The sequence below is a fragment of the Spea bombifrons genome, chromosome 8 (assembly GCF_027358695.1).
Source record: "Spea bombifrons isolate aSpeBom1 chromosome 8, aSpeBom1.2.pri, whole genome shotgun sequence".
NCBI lineage: Eukaryota > Metazoa > Chordata > Amphibia > Anura > Pelobatidae > Spea > Spea bombifrons.
This window is the reverse complement of record NC_071094.1, coordinates 35,931,461-35,953,077: the sequence shown is the minus strand read 5'-3', so window position 1 is coordinate 35,953,077 and position 21,617 is coordinate 35,931,461. Positions and strand designations below refer to the sequence as shown.

General features: G+C 38.2%; 1 protein-coding gene across 1 annotated transcript; it reads left to right on the top strand.

Annotated features, from left to right (window-relative positions):
• Positions 1-19,674: 19,674 nt before the first annotated feature.
• Positions 19,675-21,135, top strand: CYSLTR1 (cysteinyl leukotriene receptor 1). Its single transcript, XM_053474051.1, has one exon. It carries the CDS (start codon positions 19,675-19,677, stop codon positions 20,698-20,700), a length of 1,026 nt encoding a protein of 341 aa, XP_053330026.1. The 3' UTR covers positions 20,701-21,135.
• The last annotated feature ends 482 nt before the right edge of the window (positions 21,136-21,617 follow it).

Sequence of the window (21,617 nt, the reverse complement as noted above, 5' to 3'; positions counted from 1 at the left end):
TACTATGTTATCTGTATACTATATGGACAAAAGTGTTGGGTCATCTTACCATTACACCAACATGGACTTTTATGACAGTTGCCCCCCCCCCCTTGCAGCTATAAAAGCTTCCACTCTTCTGGGAAAGCTTTCCACGAGATTTTGGAGAGTTTCTGTGAATATTTTTGCATATTCATCAAGTAGAGCATTTGTGAGGCCAGTCACTGATGTTGGAAGACAAGCCCTGGTTTGCAATCTCCGTTCCAGTCCATCCCAAAGGTGTTTGATGGAGTTGAGGTCAGGGCTCTGCCGGTCGGTTAAGTTCTTCCACACCAAACTTACCTAGCCATGTCTTTATGGTCCTTGCTTTGTGCGCTGGGGGTCATGCTGGAATTGAAAAGGGTCTTCCCTAAACTGTTCCCACAAAGTTGGAAACTTAGCATTGCCCAAATGTCTTGGTATGCTGAAGGTAACATACCAACTACATATTATCATCTATGTATTTATAATACAATGTCATAAGTCCCTGTTGGTGAAGGTTTTCCAATACGTTTGTCCATATAGTGTAAAATAGATAAATAGTTCTATGGTCTATGCAGGATGAGCCTTCATTAGCATTGCCATAAGGAATCATCTTAGTGTGGTGGTTAAGCAGGACTGATAACAATGGCAGCCTCCAGGTCTGCAGCTAAAGGAAGATTATTGGAACAAAATTAAATAACCATGGTTTTTTAAATGGTATCCTACATTACTGTATACAGCACTGGACTTTATGCTCAAGGAGAAAAAAATGACACCATTGGTCTTCCTCTTGAATGATTTTGCAAGTATATCTGTTTTGGTTTTTTTTTCCCCCAATTGCAGTCTGTAGTTAAATTGTTGTAATTTGTTTATCTGTGATAGATATATCTACGGTAATTGAATTATGTTTAAGGAACAAATGAAAACACCTTCAACAGCTGTTGGGAAGAGGAGAGTCCAAAAGTGTTCTACAGAGCTGGGGCAGATAATCTTAAAAATCAGAACAGAGATGCCTGTAGCACAATAGGGAAAAGCTACAAAAGCCAAACTGGTGAAGAACGTTGCACCATGCCTTCTGCACCTCCAAGTATCTTTGAATAAACCAGTAAAGAACATTGCATCATGCATTCTAGACCTCTGAGTATCTTTCGCCAAACCCATGAAGAACATTACATCACGCATTCTGTACCTTCAAGTATCTTTGGCCAAACCCATGAAGAACATTGCATCACGCATTCTGTACCTCCAACTATCTTTGGCCAAACCCATGAAGAACATTACATCACGCATTCTGTACCTCCAACTATCTTTGGCCAAACCAGTGAAGAACATTACATCACGCATTCTGTATCTCCAAGTATCTTTGGTTAAACCAGTAAAGAGCATTGCATCACACATTCTGTACCTCCAAGTGTCTTTGGTACTGTGTCAAATTTCTAATAAGCCTAATAATTTTCTAATGTTCCCCCTGTAAAATAGCTTATAAAGACTTGTAAACTTAAATATCCTTTTTCTAACAAATGTTCAGTCATTGTTTCTTATTCTGGCAGTAAGTGAACACAGAAACCAGACCTATCCGTTTGTCTTCTTTAAAAGAATACTTATTAAAATTAGCTTTAGACTCCCACAAGGATCCTCTCAAGGCCTGTCATATTTCACATGCAGATAGTTTTCATGAAATGTTGCTTTTATCTTTATGACATTGACAGAACAGGGAATAGATCCCAGAACAATGCTTGGAATGATCATAAGGAGCAACATTCTTTGTCAGATGTCCATCAACATGATAACCAGTTAGCGGTTCGGGGGGGGTCTTCCTAAATTACACTCTGATAAAGAACCAAATTCAACCAATTTGCCATTCACATTGTATCACAATGTATTTAATGTAGATTTCCAGGATATCTTCATCATGATCATTTTAGTGATACATACCTGATAGTCATACCTTTTGTACCTCTACCTACACACACAGACCATAAGTATTGAGCTATGAGAAGGCCATGACTCTTTATCTAACATAAAATTGACTTCCTAGACACTTTTCCACCAAACCAAGTGGTTGGAGCATGGGAAGACATCATACACGTTCAACTAACCTGAATCCAATAGTCCAAGTCCAAAGGCGCTTTAAGTCTTACCTAGACTGCCCCGCTCAGGTGCAAGTTCACAGTTTCCAAATAAACAGCAGTAACAAAAAAAAAGTGCCTTAAATGTAAAAAACAAAAATATACTCTTAAAAGTTTCCCAGTTCAAGTAGAAGTCAATGATTTGGGATATAATGATATGTAGTCCTTTGATATCGGTGCTGCAAGTTGAGCCTTTTTTTTTTTGTTTGATGAAAGCAAATAATTATGTTTCTGTTCCAGCCTTAGGCTCGCCGAAATAGTCCCAGTCAAAATACTTTTTTTTGGTTACCACGAGGCACCTTTCCAACATTAACAAACTGCAGGAATACTACTTAATATTTCCATAATTACAATACTGAATGTCAGGAAGAAATGTTTGAATTTTTTACATTTCTTTTTACAATTACAGGAACATCCTTCCTGTTCTCATCCTCTGATCACATCATATTATTACTGTAAAGGGAAGCAAGATTCTCATAGGATCTAGGTTCTAATTACCGGTAATTACATATACTGTACGTTTGTAATACTTCATAAATAATTCATAAGAAAAGGATAAAATAAACACAATAACACGTTTAAATTCAACTGTATATTATAGTGACCAAAGACTAGTGTTTCGCAACACAAGAAAATCAGTGAAAGTGATAGTAGTGAATAATAAGAGTACTTCTCCTTAAATTATTTTGCAATATTGATCAGAATTTGTAGATATATATATATAAATATAACCCATATAAATACTAAATAATATTAAAAGCAGTTACTCTGCAGGGGTGATATATTTATACTTCCTATCTAATAATCTCTATAAATGCAGTCAATAGAATGCAATCATGATATCGTTAATTAGGTCTCTCCCAAATATAGACAAAAAAATACACTCAAAATAATAAAAACATTTGAATACTAACATAAAATCATAATATATACATATGTCAATAAAAAAATAATTCCGTTAAAATGTGTATGTGTGTTAGACCCATGTTTAAACATATAAAAATAATATAAGAGTAATGAAATTGTCATAAATGTATAGGTCAATTTTCTGAATGACAGACCTGAAAAAAAGAATCAATACAACAAATTAGAAATTAGAAATATAATTCTATTTTTTTCCCTGATGGTATGCTATAATGTTATACTTGCTGGGGACGGTATGTATAATTGTCCTTTTATTATTGGGGTTACAAGAAATACTTTACAACAAACAGACAAATTAAATTGTTCTCACACATCACACATCACATGGCATAATGTAAGATTTTTTTAAAGTGACATATAACAGGGAAAAAAAATAATTCCTGGCATACTGGTTATTTTCTGTTTTTAACACATGCTTCCTTCCTTTTAGTTGGTTCCCTGCCTTTGAAGGAAGTTTATTGCCAGGATATTGTACAATATTCAGGATACAGCCCTGCTTAATGTACAGCAATTTATTTTTGTCTTTTAAGTTCTAGCAGTCATGAAACTGTTGTTGTGAACGTTGTTGGCACACAATAGTTATGAAAATAATCTCTGCAAAAACTACTTAAAGCTGATCTTATACTTTTACCATACCCTTCTACTTTACAGTTCTATGCGGTAAATGATTGTATTAATTGTTACTTACTGATTGTGGGTAAAAAACACACTTTATCTTTTTTACGACCCGCATGATAATTCCTCCCCATTATGTTTTTTTTCCGCCTACTGTTGGGTTGCTGATCATTGTAGATTGTCTCAGGCACACTTAGAGAGGGCTCCTGGAAGCTGTACTATAACCATAAAGTGAAATACTCCATTTAAACCAACAATTATACTGAAAAAAAGTTCAAGCCATAAGTGGTTTGGATAAATGAATTTAATTATGTTAAAATATACAATGGAAAGGGTTTCCCTTTAGCCCAACGAGTGGCTGAATATTTACCCCCGTAAAGTAAGAATCTGAGTGCAGGTTTTGTAAAGTGACTACGTACAAAGCTAGTGTTTTCCTTCCCATATTTTATATCCAGTTTCGCCCAAGCATAGTCCTGGACTGGCCATCTGGCACACTGGGCTGGCCGCCATTACTTTATGTGAGCGGCCATCGGGTGGATATGCCCGACCTCATACTAAGTAAGCTCAAAAACGTAACATGCTGCCTGTCATATGCAGTCATCTGCCTTAAAATGCCAGGGCATCCTCATAATCCCCAATCCAGTCCTACCCAAGCGTGCCTCCGAGGAACAAAGTCCTCAACTATGTTATGACTTCTTATAACTATGAATTTGTATTTGTTTTATACAACGAAACAACATGCAGCATTGCTTTCCACAACTGGATTCTCACTGAACTGGATTTTAGTTTATCTAATACTCATCCTTTTTTACATATTGGTACAAAAATAGAATACATCCTAGCAATGACTAGTGGATTCCCAATAACGTAGCATTTCCCGGAAATATTCTAATTCAGGCACTGTTCTTTTTAATATGCTACTTTTATGCTTCAAAAACTGGGAATAATTTAGCTCAGAATAAGAACCGTGTTTTCATTTTCTTTTGAAATAAAACATATTCAAGTAAAAGGTTGCATTTTGTTGTTTTATTTTTTTTCGCAGGGCTGCCAGCACTTGGAACCTAGCTTATACACTTTCCAACATAAACAGCTTGTGTGACTTTACATTTTTTTTTTATATTGGTTCCAAAAATGTATCACATTTGACTCTAAGACTGGAGATACGAACAGCAGAGCAAGAGAAGGCTGGGAAAGCTGTTAACTTAATGAATCAAGTGTGTCACTTTTGTAAATTATTGTTTCTTTAAATAAGAATAGTAATATTTTGGTTCTTTAGTGGTTCTCCATGATTATTAGTTCATGTGTCAACGTGTATCAGTATCTTGAAGAAACATCTCAGAATCCAGCTTGTTGGCCAACACAGAGGGCCACGTGTTTCAGTATTGAGGAAACCAACCTTTTCGTTCATCTTTATAATGATACATTTAAGCTATTTTGTACTTTGGCAGGAATAAGTCGGTTGCTTCAAAAAGGAAAGATAATAGCGTTTGCTCTCTTCTTTAGAGCATCTGTTTCAAATAAAACAAAGATAAGTACCAAAACTTGTTCACAACCACGTTTGACAGATTGTTTGGCCGTTTTTGTATATCATATCAGTGGCCCCGTGTTCCCCGGAGCAGTGTATTAAGTTGTGTCTTAATTCCTCCTCCATTTGGATTTATTTATGGGGCAAGAAATTGTTTTGTCTTGATTCCTGCAAAAATCCAACATCATACCACTTTATATGTACATGCAAAGTAGATTATAGAGAAAAAAAGACAAGAACTTGCTTCTAATAGCTCCTACTTGATTCACAAACAAGGGTAGGTAGCAATAAACATTTGTGAAGAACATTTGACTAAATGTCCCATATGCAATGTTGACTTCCACAAGCCCTGTGTCATGCCCGTTTACCAAAACTTGCCTACCCCTGCTTATAAAACTAATCCTATATTTGTAATTTTAGAATATATAGACTTGAATACTTATATATACTTCTGTGTTTTCATGAAAAAAAGTTTCGCATGTTTTAGTTTCCTGTTTTCTGCTGAAAATATCAATTTGTGGGACTTTCGTAAGCAGACTTCCTGAAGACTTAAGCAAAGCAAGTGCTTCTCAATTAATGTGCGCTGTATTAAGTGTTCATTGTCTGAGTTGAAGTGCCTGGACTTCCTCTATTTCTTTGTAGACATTCCTTGCACACTTACCCTTCAAATTTGGAAATAATTTCATTTGAGTCTGGTTTGGTCCTAAGAGCCAGGGTGCAAACCAAGCACCACAGCTGAATGCTCAGCCCTTAAGTGGAACCAGAATATTGTATTTTCAAAGACCCATTCCATAGCCTTTTCTTTAAATAAATTAAAGTTAAAGAAAAACTGGGGGGAAAAAAGGCAAAACAGTTAAGTAGGGGAAGGTGTCAATTATAATGACATCATAGTGGCTGTGAATAGCTGCATACCAGATTATTGATACACATTTTGGGTAAACGCAGCTCAATAAAAAAGAAGAGGCTGCTTTATTGTAAAGGTTTTTAGAATATAGGCCATTGGAAATTGAGCTTAATTTCTCCATTTCCAAATTAATTGTTAATATGATGTATTAATTTATCACCATGGAAACCTGGAAACATCACAGGGTATGTTACAAGGAGCTCATCCTCTTTATTCATTTAAACAAAAAGATGAGCTTGTGCTCCTGCCCCTGATGTAAGCTTTTTGGACATTTTATACCAGTTTGATCACGGGGTTTTTACGGAAAAATCATATATCATCAAGAGTCATAAAACACTTTTTTTTGTTACTACCAATTTTCAGTTTATGTTATCAAATAGGCCCCTGAATCTTGCGTTGTGGTAATTTTATAAGATAAAATAGTATGAAAATATGTAATTGTTTGGACTTCCTCAGACTTAAGACTTCATGCCTTGCCCCATGATTCAAAGTTCACCTCATGTCAGGTTCCAATGAAATCCAAACATCTGCAGAAAAATAAAAACTATATTTAGATTGTCGTGGGTAAAATGAAATATTTTTTCCAGGAATTCCATTTAATTCAAAGGATGCACACATTGTTGAAAATGTCCAGGTCTCCCAGGGAGGGCCAGACCTCTAGAAATCCAAGGATTACTATGCCATATGATGTGATAATGCATGTTGGGCACGTTTATATTTTATTAACAATATCTAGCTTATTTTTGGTGCTGAAGATCCATTAAAGCGTTAAAATGGCACATTATTTTCATGAATCTATAGTGGAGTGCTGCTCCGGAGAGCACCCTGTTCTTATCTAGTTCTGTGGGTTTCTTTAAATATATATGTTTCATTCTGGGACATGGCTTTTATATGTGAAGGTTCTCTGTTTCTTCATATCTACAACATATTTACAAAAAGTTAACATTTTTCTGTGGCCACAATAGATTTCATGAAGCATATTGGACTCATACCAAGTTCTATCATGCATGAATTGCAGATGTGGCTCTGCTTTCCATGGTGGAGCTGGAGCAGGAGCTACGTGCTGACCAGCACATGTGTTGCCCGGCAGTTTATAAATCCACAGAAGGGAATAAATTACGTGTAGTCATTACATGACAGCAACGTTACGCTATGACGTACTTGTTTCTAACTTATATCGTTCTTTTCACTTCAACCTGTAAGGGGCTACTAAGAGCAATGGGAGTCCTAAGTAGCATCTTATTCTGCTTGCGTAGTGCAACTACCCTTGATTATATCTCATGCATCCTACCTACTAAGTAATCAAGTAAGGGCTGGTGAGTCTACCGCCACTTTCCCCACCACATGCACAAGATAATTTGAACTTGAATATAGCTTTAAAAAAGTGTTACATTTGCTATTGATATGAATCAGAATGCACAAATCTAGTATAAAACCCTTAGCAAGGTTGTCTTCAATGTATTTAGTACTTTGTGTTCAGGTTCAGACAAAGGGTATACCCCAGTAATTGAAGCGTGGTATAAGTAGATGAGGTAACAACAGCAAACACAAAACATTCATGATGGTGGGGGAATGTAGTGGCCTGTAAAGAAACAGTCTTATGAGTAACAGGATGGACCACAGTGGGCTGCCACCCATTACTTGGGTTGGATTTAACAGTTTCACATCAATGAAGCACCTGCATGCACCACCAGTTTCTTAGTCCACTGTAGCGAGATGCAGAGAGCTGAGGAGAGTTGGGTTTAGGAAGTCCAAAAGCCATAGACAAGTCGTGTGGCTTACCTTCTGAGGCTCATTGCTGGCCCATGCAGTCAAGGACTTTATGCCCAAGTGTGCCACAATACAGACAGAGGTTGAGGGGCCATATATGTTTTTTCTCCTCCTTTCTCCTTCAGTGGATGGCCACGCAAGAGTAGGTGAGGGTAGTGACACCTGTCAATTTATATAATGAGGAGGATAGTGTGCTCTACAGGAGGGTGTGCTCTAGAGACGGCGGGACAAAAAATATATATAATACCAATAATGATGTAGTAATATGAATCCTCCAAAAAGTAGATCAACCAGAGGAAAAGCAGAGAGCAAATATAAAATAAAAACAAAGTGTAAAATAATATAGTGTGTAATTAAAATCTGGACAGACTCTTACATGAAACAGGGCTTTCCCAAGCACATAAGTACGAGTGTGTGATATTCAAGATCTGAAGCAGTAGTGGACTCTTCGTAATAGAAAACGCAGAAAACTCCAAAAGAGCACAGCCAAAGGGTTGGGAGTGAATAAAACAATATAATATTAAATACCTTTAATAAAACAAAATAATCTTCACAGTTATATATAAGCAGTTGTAGATGCTCCAGGAGGCGCTCATAAATCCCCTGAAGTGAGTGAGATGCAACATACTACTGACTTGCAGGGTGCGTTAGTCAGCGGGGTTGACTGCTCACCTCTTCACTGTGGGAATGCCCGAGACGTCATTGGTGTGAGATGCTTGCGCCAGATTAAATCAGGAAGCGGTCGTGCGCCTCTTACAGTGGATTGGATGTCCTGTCCAGGTTTTCTTCACCTTGATTGACAACCTGTGTTCACTCAAACCAGGCCCGAACTGGCCATCTGCCACATTGGTCATATGCCAAGTTTGCCAGAAGGGTCACATACTTACTGATACTGCTGCTATACTGGGTGACAATAAAAATGCATATGCAGCAGTCAGTCTCTGGCCTTAATGTATACGAAGACAGAAAAGAATCCCAGCATTCCAAACAGCTTCCAATCCTCAGGTTACTTTATTCAGAGAAAGCAAAACAAAAAAAGCAACGTTTCGGCCAAACAGGGCCTTTGTCAGGGCCTTGTGCTTGACAAAGGCCCTGTTCGGCCGAAACATTGCTTTTTTTGTTTCGCTTTCTCAGGATAAAGTAACATAAGAATTGGAAGCTGTTTAGAGTGCTGGGATTCTTTTCTGTGTTCGGAAACTTCAAGAGGGTTTATGCTGTCCCTTTTTTTCCTGCTAGCGCCCAGCTTCCTGGGAGTTGAGTGCAGAACCAATTTTTCTTTTTTATCTGGCCTTAATGTGTCAGGGACCCTCAGTCATCCCCAGTCTGGCCCTGCACTTTAGAGATATAAACTGAATAAAAGCTTTTGTAAGCTATTTAATAGCTAAGATTGCCATAATGTTATAATGTTTCATAGCGTTAAGTAACCAGTGATGATGATGATGATGATGATGACAACATTTTCTGTATAGTCTAAGTGTCCCATGCCCAACCAATGATGTTCAACCTTTGTAAAAGGTGGGAGGTGCTTGCAGAGACACTACATTTAATTCATTTTCACAGACAGCTGAGCTCATTTCCCTGCAGCTGTACACAGATAGAACTTGCTAGTGAGAGATTTTTCTGCATTTACAGCCAAAGAAAAAAGCCAATGAAACCAGTGCTCATCTAAGAGGATTTTCCAGGATTTTGAAAGGTACGTCAAAAAGGATACCGTAACCTATTTTTCTACATTCTTTTTTTTGCTTCTTTTCTGTAAGTTTCTATAACATTTCCAAGATAGGAGATGTACAAATTAAGGGAACAAAAACAGAATTTGGTTGTGTGGCTGAAATCTAGTAAAATAAAACTAGTAATGATTAAAAAAAGAGCAAATTACGAATAAATGCTTTTTATAGACTCATCGGAATGGCCTTTGTCTATGTTGGAAATTATTTTCTGTTATTTCATTTGTCTGGAATTCACATGGCATTTCCTGATTTGTTATAACGTGTTAAAATGTTTTAAGATTTTGAGTTCCAGCACACTTTTCAAGCCACAATATATTTTACCATTTAAGTACATTTTTTCCTCTTGGGAGACTGGGACAATTAGTCTTTACTTTACCAAGGCAAATCTATATATTTATATATTCAGAGCAAGTTACGATATTCATGGATGTCTAGGTTAAAGCAAACCATGCATCCGATCACATGATATAGTGAGAAAAGCACCCAAGAAAATGTATTACTTCCCCACTGCAAATAAATAATTTTCTTTTAAGTTCCCCTTACTAAATTCATCCTATATATATATATATATATATATATATATATATATATATATAATTCTACATCCATGTAGATTGCACACAGAGACCATGTAGGTGACAGTACATAATAATTTTAAGTACACATAAGAAGGGATTATATTCTATAATCATGCTGAAAAATAAGTAGAAAATGTACATAATAATACCCCTGTTGCACCTGCTTTTATAAAATTATTGTATATTTTATTTATTTTATTTTATTTTTTGGAACCAATGATGCTACAATTCATGATACATGTATGGTAGCAGGGATCGGGCTTTCTTAGCAGCCTGCTAGCTACAGTAGTTGATCTCAGAATAGATCCGCTGGAAGCATGCAGGCATCTTAATCATCCACCCCCACCCCACAGCATCGTTCTTCACGGTAGCAAGAAGCCATATTCATAAACTAATTGACAAACTAAAGAGCTAAAATAATCATTTTATTTATAAAGTTAAAAAAACTCAATGGTGAAATTAGTCTATCCCTCACAAAACCACAGTAAAGCGGGAGGGGGGACCAGTATAGCTTATGGCCCCTAAAATGGAATAGGCAGTCAAATTTTAGTAGAAGAATATATTGTTTCCAATGAAGAAACGTTTATTGTAATGTATTTTTTATAACAGCACAACGGCTGTATGGTATTTTGTATTGCGGTTAACTAATATAACCACCTCACCAGTCACTTAACTCCTCCATGGTTACCTCTCAACTGGACGCTGCGACAGGTAAATCCTGTGCCTCTGCTGTTCCAGGAGGTCGGGGGAGATTGGCAAAGCCTTCACCTGGATGGCTGTCTAATAGGGATGTAAGACAGAGTGCCCACATAGGACATAACATACAATGAACAGTTATAAATATAAAATAAACTGGAGTAAGTTTTATCTCCTTGTGAAAATATACGATAATAAAGGCAATCAAACGTTAGCAATAACAACACAACATAAACTCAAACCACAATTATACGCACCTGAACTAGATGTATTTCCCTCCCCAAAGAAATCCACAACCTGGACGGGACATACCCAAAAATTCTCTAGGGAAATGGTAGTGTATTTTATGCCTAGTGTGGAAGGGGTAGTGCTTGGAAATACTTGCTACTCATATCCATCTGTGACCTTTCAAGGAGCAGCGGGCTTTGGATCTCACTGCTTCTTTGCAGCCCCCTAACCCTGGCTGGGAATGGATCATGTCTCTCCAGCTAGTGCTGCTCTCTTTCAGTGCTGACGATACTAGACTGCTGTCTGAAACAGGTGCAGTCCCTGCTTCTTCTGTTTTCTCGCCAATCTCAGCAAATCCTTCTCTGGGGGGATGTTTAGTTAGTGTCGGCTGCCGACTTTGAAGGATAGTTTCATCAAAACAGAACCACATGAGATCTCCTCACTCTTCACAGCTCTCTCTCCCAGCATCTCCAGGGTCCTTAATCTGGCCTTGCGCCCAAAACATCACGACTGACACCAAGGGCAGCCTCCACGTTTGCAGATAAATAAAAATTAATTAAAAATTGGCACAAAAGGATGTAAAGCCAAGTTTTGTCAATGCCGACCTACATTACTGTATGCAGCGCTGGACTTTATCCACAAGTTTATAAATACTTTTTTCCCATGGTCCTTCTTTCAAACATCCTGCCTGCTTTCATGGCAGCGGGACATTAAATGATACTTACAAAGACCAGCTGCTAACAAACAATACTAAGCAATACAACTGGGCTTGAAAAATGAGTTATCATTAGCATTATATTTATAAAGTGAAAATATGTTCCACAGTACTTAGTAATGGCAGATAAATCATACAACTATTTAGAATATTACCAGGGGCGGGCGGACAGCAAGATTAATGTCTTCTGTGCTAATTCAAAATTCTTATAAAAGGGACGTTTTTTCTTGGACTGGCCCACTCTCAGAGGCAGGGTAATGTAATGTGACCCTGCGGTGAAAGAAGCCTCCAAGAAAGTAATGAGGTGAGTGGAGGAAGGGAGAAGGGAGGAAAGGTGTGAGTACGTATGTATTTATGTATGTTAGAGTTTGTGTATAAGTGTGTTAGTAAGTGTGTGTGGTAGAGAAAGTGTGTGTTAGCATGTGTTATCATGATCATGCCTGTGTATGTGTTATCACGATCATGTCTGTGTGCATGCTAACATGAGTACATATGCATAAGTGTGTGTTAGCATGAGTGTATATGTATACATTTGTGTTAGCATGAGTGTGTGTTAACACGTGTTAGCATACATATGAGTGTGTTTTAATATGTATAGCAGTGTGAATGTTAAGGTGCCAGCCCTCCCCTGACTGCCAGTGATTTTGGCACCCATGTGCACTTGCAAGCCAAGAGGCTGAGGGTTGAGAACAGAGAGCTAATTCCATATGATGACCAGAGTGCTCCTTTAAATTAGAATAACATAACACAGCACGGAGTAGTGCTTCACAATGCGAGAGGGGCTGGAAGGCGTCAGGCTCTGATCCATGGCAAGCTCTCTCCCGTTGCTGAAAAGCACTGCCTTTTATACCTTTAGTAATAAGTGAAAGTCTGTGGAATTAAACCGTGGACGTGATCATGCTCATAAGCTATTGTTTAGAAATGTTTTGGTTCAATAAAAAAAAACAGGATTCCCATACTGCACTCCCTATCCTATCAGTCGACAAAAGACAGGGTTCTCAAGGCTCGCTTACATATCAGGTTCAAGGACATGTTTGGTACAGGAACATTTTTATATTGGCTCACCATTTTCATATAAAGTTCCTGCTTCTACTTGTGTAGACAATAACTTTTTTTAAAAATGCATATTTTTCATTAACCCTTTCCTTAACAATTTAGCCTCACATCTGCATGCCTTCATCACACCATTAACCCTTTCACACCACAACTCTCTTCTGGGAACTACAAACTAATACTTTATTGAGTTAATTCTTCGCTTCTGATCATGAGATTTATATGGCTCTAGACGGGAACTTCCCAGGACTGGCCTCTGGAGCTCTCCGTCTATTGCTCCTTGTAGGAAGCACAGAACGTGTGAAGATGCTGTTAAGAGGATTTGATGGCATGGGTGCAGATGGCCCTAAAGATTCTGAAGAAATAGGTGGCGGACAGAAGATGGGCAGGACCAAGCTCCATTTCTCCCAACACAGAACTGGAGTCTAAGCTGTGATCTTAATAGATGCAGGGTGAAATCCTGAGCTTTATGTTATATGAGTAAATGTCAAGGGTAGCTGAGGTCTTAAGAGCATCCTTTAGGGGGATAGTTTCTGGGATATGGTGGGGTACTATTAGATCAGTGTGTGTGTGTGTGTGTGTGTGTGTAAAAATGCATAGTAGGAATAAATAAGAAAAGAATAAAGCATTTAGGATAACATATGCAAGAAATAGTTGCTGGTAGACATTTCTGAATAAGGTCATTAAGTTAAGGGAGCGTCCTAGGGTGGGGTACAGCATTCCATTGGAATCCTGGAAACTAATATAGGAGAGAGAGATGGTAATGACAGAGGAGACCAGGCTCGGGTCATGAACATTGCAGAGAAAATAGTTTGAAAAGTAGTTAGCAACAGAAGATGAAATGTATCAAGGGCGAAAAACCATAGAATTTCACAGCAGATGTGAACCATCCGACCCATCTAGTCTGCCTCTTTTTTCTGCTGTGAAAATCTCAAACCTTATTTGGTCCTGTCTTTTATTCATCATGGCGTTATTCCTATCCAATGCATGCTTAAATCTCCTGTCTGTATTAACCGCTACTGCTTCTGCTGAAGGAATACAGGTGGACAAATGTGTAGATGATACCTAAGATAAAGTGCTTCCTGAGTGTGAAAAGTCAGTCAGCCACAAATTCTGCTCCTCAATGCACAGGAATTAGAGCAAAAAATATTGCTCTGAAAAACATACTCTTTATCAACAGACAGACTAGGGTGGAAGCATTGCTTTACTACATGTGAGAGCTAGGGCTCTCTCAAAAAGGGATATGGAGCAATTCCCCTCCCCCCCCGGCTGCTGTAATTTGAAGTTTTTGGGTAATTTCCAGAGACTATAGCTACTAGGCAACAGTTATATCTTGACTGTGATCGTTGTCAACATATCAAGAAAACATGTAACATTGTGTTACATGTACATTTTTACTGTAACTAATTCATATTATAGTCTATGTTTACCATGTAACTCAGTTCCAGTAGCACCTCTTTTCTTCTTTCTTATATCTTCAATCTGCTATGTTCATCCATGGACATAACCCGGCAGGAACTTTCACGAAAATGACAGCGATCACGGTGATGTCGTCTCCAACACTGTCCAATCGGGGGAGAGGACGTCACCAAAGCTCCCTCATTTTGAACTTGAACTCAGGGCAATATGGCGGAGCGTCTGGTGACGTCCTATCCCCAATCCTCCAAGTTGCCCGCCTGGTTATGTCTGCAGAGAAGATTGAAGATAGCAGATTAAATGTAGATTTCCATTTTAAAATATATCAGACAATGCTCTCCGTAAAATGTAAAAAATATATATTTTAAAAAAAAATAGCAATTTTATTATGCTCTGCATAGATAAGGTGGTCCAAATGGACTATATTTTGTCTAAAAAAAACTCAAAACATTCAAATCACCAAGTGATATATAATGAACACACATTCTGGCATTGAAGAAGAAGAGTACCCTTCTCCTAAGAGGATGAGTGCAATCAAACAGAAGGTGGAGGACAGCTTGAGTGAAGATTATTTAATTATTTCTTTTTTATGGGTATTAAAATTCTATTCTGTATACAAGTAGCTTTTCTGTGAACATAAAAGGTTAGAATAAGTAGGAGGTAGGGAATTCCCAGTGTGATGGCGAAATAAGTAGAACACAGGGGAAAACCTGGAAATGCAGATGGGAAGAAATGATAATAGTGACAAGTTTTGCGCAGAATAAAGAGAGCCTTTAGGAGAGTATCTGGAGATGAGATCGAAGGGTGAGGAGTGAACATCTTATTCTGTAGCATATGGTGAAAGCTCTCTCCCATTGCTGAAAAGCACTGCCTTTTATACCTTTAGTAATCAGTGAAAGTCTGTGGAATTAAACCGTGGACGTGATCATGCTCATAAGCTATTGTTTAGAAATGTTTTGGTTCAATAAAAAAACAGGATTCCCATACTGCACTCCCTATCCTATCAGTCGACAAAAGGCAGGGTTCTCAAGGCTCACTTACATATCAGGTTCAAGGACATGTTTGGTACAGGAACATTTTTATATTGGCTCACCGTTTTCATATAAAGTTCCTGCTTCTACTTGTGTAGACAATAACTTTTTTAAAAAAATGCATATTTTTCATTAACCCTTTCCTTAACAATTTAGCCTCACATCTGCATGCCTTCATCACACCATTAACCCTTTCACATCACAATTCTCTTCTGGGAACTACAAACTAATACTTTATTGAGTTAATTCTTCGCTTCTGATCATGAGATTTACATGGCTCTAGACGGGAACTTCCCAGGACTGGCCTCTGGAGCTCTCCGTCTATTGCTCCTTGTAGGAAGCACAGAACGTGTGAAGATGCTGTTAAGAGGATTTGATGGCATGGGTGCAGATGGCCCTAAAGATTCTGAAGAAATAGGTGGCGGACAGAAGATGGGCAGGACCAAGCTCCATTTCTCCCAACACAGAACTGGAGTCTAAGCTGTGATCTTAATAGATGCAGGGTGAAATCCTGAGCTTTATGTTATATGAGTAAATGTCAAAGGTAGCTGAGGTCTTAAGAGCATCCTTTAGGGGGATAGTTTCTGGGATATGGTGGGGCACTATTAGATCAGTGTGTGTGTGTGTGTGTGTGTAAAAATGCATAGTAGGAATAAATAAGAAAAGAATAAAGCATTTAGGATAACATATGCAAGAAATAGTTGCTGGTAGACATTTCTGAATAAGGTCATTAAGTTAAGGGAGCGTCCTAGGGTGGGGTACAGCATTCCATTGGAATCCTGGAAACTAATATAGGAGAGAGAGATGGTAATGACAGAGGAGACCAGGCTCGGGTCATGAACATTGCAGAGAAAATAGTTTGAAAAGTAGTTAGCAACAGAAGATGAAATGTATCAAGGGCGAAAAACCATAGAATTTCACAGCAGATGTGAACCATCCGACCCATCTAGTCTGCCTCTTTTTTCTGCTGTGAAAATCTCAAACCTTATTTGGTCCTGTCTTTTATTCATCATGGCGTTATTCCTATCCAATGCATGCTTAAATCTCCTGTCTGTATTAACCGCTACTGCTTCTGCTGAAGGAATACAGGTGGACAAATGTGTAGATGATACCTAAGATGAAATGCTTCCTGATTGTGAAAAGTCAGTCAACTACAAATTCTGCTCCTCAATGCACAGGAATTAGAGCAAAAAATATTGCTCTGAAAAACATACTCTTTATCAACAGACAGACTAGGGTGGAAGCATTGCTTTACTACATGTGAGAGCTAGGGCTCTCTCAAAAAGGGATATGGAGCAATTCCCCTCCCCCCCCGGCTGCTGTAATTTGAAGTTTTTGGGTAATTTCCAGAGACTATAGCTACTAGGCAACAGTTATATCTTGACTGTGATCGTTGTCAACATATCAAGAAAACATGTAACATTGTGTTACATGTACATTTTTACTGTAACTATATATAGTCTATGTTTACCATGTAACTCAGTTCCAGTAGCACCTCTTTTCTTCTTTCTTATATCTTCAATCTGCTATGTTCATCCATGGACATAACCCGGCAGGAACTTTCACGAAAATGACAGCGATCACGGTGATGTCGTCTCCAACACTGTCCAATCGGGGGAGAGGACGTCACCAAAGCTCCCTCATTTTGAACTTGAACTCAGGGCAATATGGCGGAGCGTCTGGTGACGTCCTATCCCCAATCCTCCAAGTTGCCCGCCTGGTTATGTCTGCAGAGAAGATTGAAGATAGCAGATTAAATGTAGATTTCCATTTTAAAATATATCAGACAATGCTCTCCGTAAAATGTAAAAAATATATATTTTTTAAAAAAATAGCAATTTTATTATGCTCTGCATAGATAAGGTGGTCCAAATGGACTATATTTTGTCTAAAAAAAACTCAAAACATTCAAATCACCAAGTGATATATAATGAACACACATTCTGGCATTGAAGAAGAAGAGTACCCTTCTCCTAAGAGGATGAGTGCAATCAAACAGAAGGTGGAGGACAGCTTGAGTGAAGATTATTTAATTATTTCTTTTTTATGGGTATTAAAATTCTATTCTGTATACAAGTAGCTTTTCTGTGAACATAAAAGGTTAGAATAAGTAGGAGGTAGGGAATTCCCAGTGTGATGGCGAAATAAGTAGAACACAGGGGAAAACCTGGAAATGCAGATGGGAAGAAATGATAATAGTGACAAGTTTTGCGCAGAATAAAGAGAGCCTTTAGGAGAGTATCTGGAGATGAGATCGAAGGGTGAGGAGTGAACATCTTATTCTGTAGCATATGGTGAAAGCTTAGTGCTAAGGACCAGCAGGTGAAAAGAGACAGGATAATGGACAAGGTGTTCAAAATGGACTGGTGATCTTTCCAATGCTTCATTAACTTATAACCGTGTTCGACTTGGAGTAGATGAGCAAATGATAAATTTAGTTTTGGTACACCCTAAGCCTGACCCAAAACAACATTTCCAGAAATCCCTGAGCGAACGTCACCGAATAAAGATCATAAAGTTTTGTTTAGTTATTGTGGATGAAGGCGAGGTTTGTATTAATAGTGATAACGGTGATTTGTATTTATAGCTTTTGTTTACATTGTGACGCTATGCACAGAAATGTACTTTTCAGAAACACTGTCAGCTGTTTAATTGAAATGTTTACAGCTTCTGTAAATTCTGCTGTCAAATATATTTCACTACATTGCTTAACAAAAAAAACAACAATGGCTTATTTCTCGGGAAGCTCACGAGTCCTGTACAAGAAAGCCTTCAGGAAAATATATCCAGCGAGCTAGGACAGTAAGAATAACAGATGGTGAAGAATGAGATTCCAAAAGATACAGTGTTAACACACACTAAACTGGACTGATATTGGCATGGGTACAAAGTAGAAAGCCGCACCATGGTTGATTATAAAGCTAGGCAGGGTTATAAAAAAGAAAGAAACAATAATATTAGCAATTTTAAAAAAAGATCGGAATAAAAAAGATTAAATGGTCGACAGTATAGATTAGATTGCTTGTGATTTCCAAGCACATTCACACAAATATAGAAAAAATAGAATTGGAGTACGCGCTAAACCAATATTTTTACTATGGATTTTGCAGCTATCCATGAATCATCTAAACCAGGGGTTCTCAAACTGCGGCCCTCCAGCTGCTGCAGGACTACATCTCCCATACTCCTCAGCCAGCCCCTTAGCTGAAGGAGCATTATGGGAGATGTAATCCTGCAGCAGCTGGAGGGCCGCAGTTTGAGAACCCCTGATCTAAACACAGTAAGCGGCACATCTTGTTCTGCTACAAACTGAGTATCTTACCATAGTAAGGCAGATGCTAGCCGCTGTATGGGTGGAAATGGCTCAAGCTGTGGCAATTTCCTCTGACTTCCTGCCCAATACTCCTTAACTGCGACTAGCAGAGGAGGGTGGCTTCTGGGTATACCAGGTTTCTGGGTATGATCATCTCCAACATGCTGAGTAGCCAAAAAAAAGGTGATTGAAACGGATGAGCTACATTGTAGAAGAGTTCCTGAAAACATTCGAGAACCCATTTTCAGTTTTAGTGATGGCCACACCACTGTCTTCCCTTCCTAGAACAAAAATGTGTCATTTACTGGTATCAGGATTTATCATCAGCCCTTGCTATATTTCTTTGGTATCTTGTTTCATACAATATAATCACACAATATAACTCTTAATCTTAATAAAGTAAAACATATCTTGCTATAACTGCTTACGTAACATTTACTGCTGAGAAGTTACATTTTTCATATAGAACAAGAAGATATTTATTGAGATGGTTGGTTGGGATGTGTTTATGTCGAATTTATGTACTTGATCATTTTACCGTAAGTGGAGTAATAGGTCTACGCTTTGGTTATTCATTAAAACACACAATTGATGTGAATTACAAAATGTCATAAATGTTTATATGTATAGAATGCCAGCACTTGTTTGACCTAGGTCACTAGAATTAAATGGCGTCCCACTTCTAGGTACTATGAATAATAAGCCACATTGGGGAAACCCCTTTCCATGGGGCCAAGACAATATGAGGGAAGGTATGCCTCATGTATTGCCAACACGTTTAATGTAAATATACATATTTAATCTAGCCACAATGCTGCCAAACATATAGATTATATGTCATGCGTGTGCATAGTTTAAATCTTTATGAAGTCGTCAGGTCCCCAGCAGCCAAGAAATTTACTTTTAGACCATTTTATCTTTATGATATGGCCTACATAATGCAGAATACAGGAGGCTGCGGCAGCTGTTTCTTAATTAATCTTAATAAACAATTCATTTTTTTCTCGTTTATATTTGTAGATTTCAATGTTATAGTCCAAGAAAGAAATCATGTTGAATGCAACACATTCTTCTCTAAACACAACCTGCAGCATTAATGACTTCCGGAACCAAGTTTACTCCACAGCCTATTCCATGTTCACCCTGTTTGGACTTATTGGGAATAGCTTTGCTCTGTTTGTCCTTCTGAAGACCTACAGACAGAGAACAGCCTTTCACATCTACATGTTAAACCTTGCCATCTCAGATCTACTCTTTATTTTTACCCTTCCTTTGCGAGTGGTGTATTATGTCCACAAGGGAAGATGGTACTTTGGGGACTTTCTGTGCCGGATTAGCTCCTATGTTTTTTATGTCAACTTGTATTGCAGTATCTTCATTTTGACTGCAATGAGCGTCACACGGTTTTTGGCCATTGTCTTTCCAGTAAAAAGCCTTAAGTATGTGTCGGAGAGAAAAGCCAAGTGGACTTGCGCTGCAATATGGATTTTTGTCACTGTAACAAGTTCCCCATTTCTTATGACTGGATCTTCTTTCGATAAATCTGACAATAAGACCAAATGTTTCGAGCCTCCCCGGAATCCCCAAAATTTGATTGCTCTCAACTATTTTTCCTTGATCGTTGGCTTTGTCATCCCATTTACAATAATATTGGTTTGTTATACCCTGATTATAAGAACATTGATGAAAAACTCTATGCAAAAACAAATAGCATCCCGGAAGAAGGCCATTAGAATGATTATTATTGTTATGGCTGTGTTCTTTCTAAGTTTTATGCCGTATCATATCCAGCGTACAGTCCATCTTCATTTCATCCAGGAAAGTAAGACATGTGAAGAGAAGCTAACAGCACAAAAGAGTGTCGTCATCACTCTGTCCCTTGCAGCCGCCAACTGTTGCTTTGACCCACTACTGTACTTCTTCTCGGGAGAAAACTTTCGAAGGAGAATTTCTACTTTTCGGAAACAGTCCCTAACAAGTATGGCGCAAGAAGTCAATAGAAAGAAGTCTGGAAGTTTACAGGCGAATTGTGATGTGTTCCAGGAACTCCGGAAGCAGAATAGCAATGAGAATTAGGACACAATGTAATGCTTTCTGTGCAGGCAGACACGGTGGATAAAAAAGCCAAAAAGAGGTAGACTGAAGAACGATGAGCACCTCCTGTCATTGGTTATTAAATCTTTTGGCAGTGAAGGAGACAGAGAAAACCAGCCTACGCTTCATCATAGACTAACCAAATCCATTACATTATCTAGAACTGTATGTATTTTCAGAGCTTTGGTAAAATAATGGAGAAAACTGTGGGATCTGTATTGGATTGCGAGCTTGATCTATTTTCTTACGTAATGAAACATGTAAGCTTTCTGGGTAGGGCTTTATCCTCAATCTATGGACTCTGTCTGTTACCGTTAGTGGACAATATAGGTCTGTGAGGATGTTGCGTATATGAATGTTGATGTATTGTGCAATAAGCACTATATGATGATCTGAATGACTGATGTTTAACCCCTTAAGGACAATGGGCGGCCCCTAAACCCATTGAAAACAATGCATTTTGAGCCCGTACATGTGCGGGCTTTGTCATTAAGAGGTTAACATTGGAATAACCTTTATTGTTTACTTGCTGAACAGCCATTTAAAAAATGTTGCACTTGTATTGTTAATGTGTTTTAATTTTACGCAGTATTTTCCTGAAAGCAAGAAATATAACATGGTACTGGATCACTGTTAAGCCAAACTATTGTTTGGTTTCCCCCCCCCAAGGAATTGTATATATTAGTCTCAGGGGTAGATGAATAATAAAGGAGCACTCAAGACCAGTATTAAGAAGTAAAATGATTAGCTGCTTAAATGCCAAATCTGGGTAAAAATATCTGGCACGCTGTATCCTTTTATGAACTTCCCTTCCAAGTTAACCTAAAAAATACATTCACATGAGTCTATGATCGTTATGCAGTCAAGCGGTCACTGTGCAGACATAGAAGGAGTGCTCT

Bases quoted from the DNA above. Each gene is read 5' to 3' on its own strand.
- CYSLTR1 (XM_053474051.1), top strand. From the start codon at position 19,675: ATGTTGAATGCAACACATTCTTCTCTAAACACAACCTGCAGCATTAAT.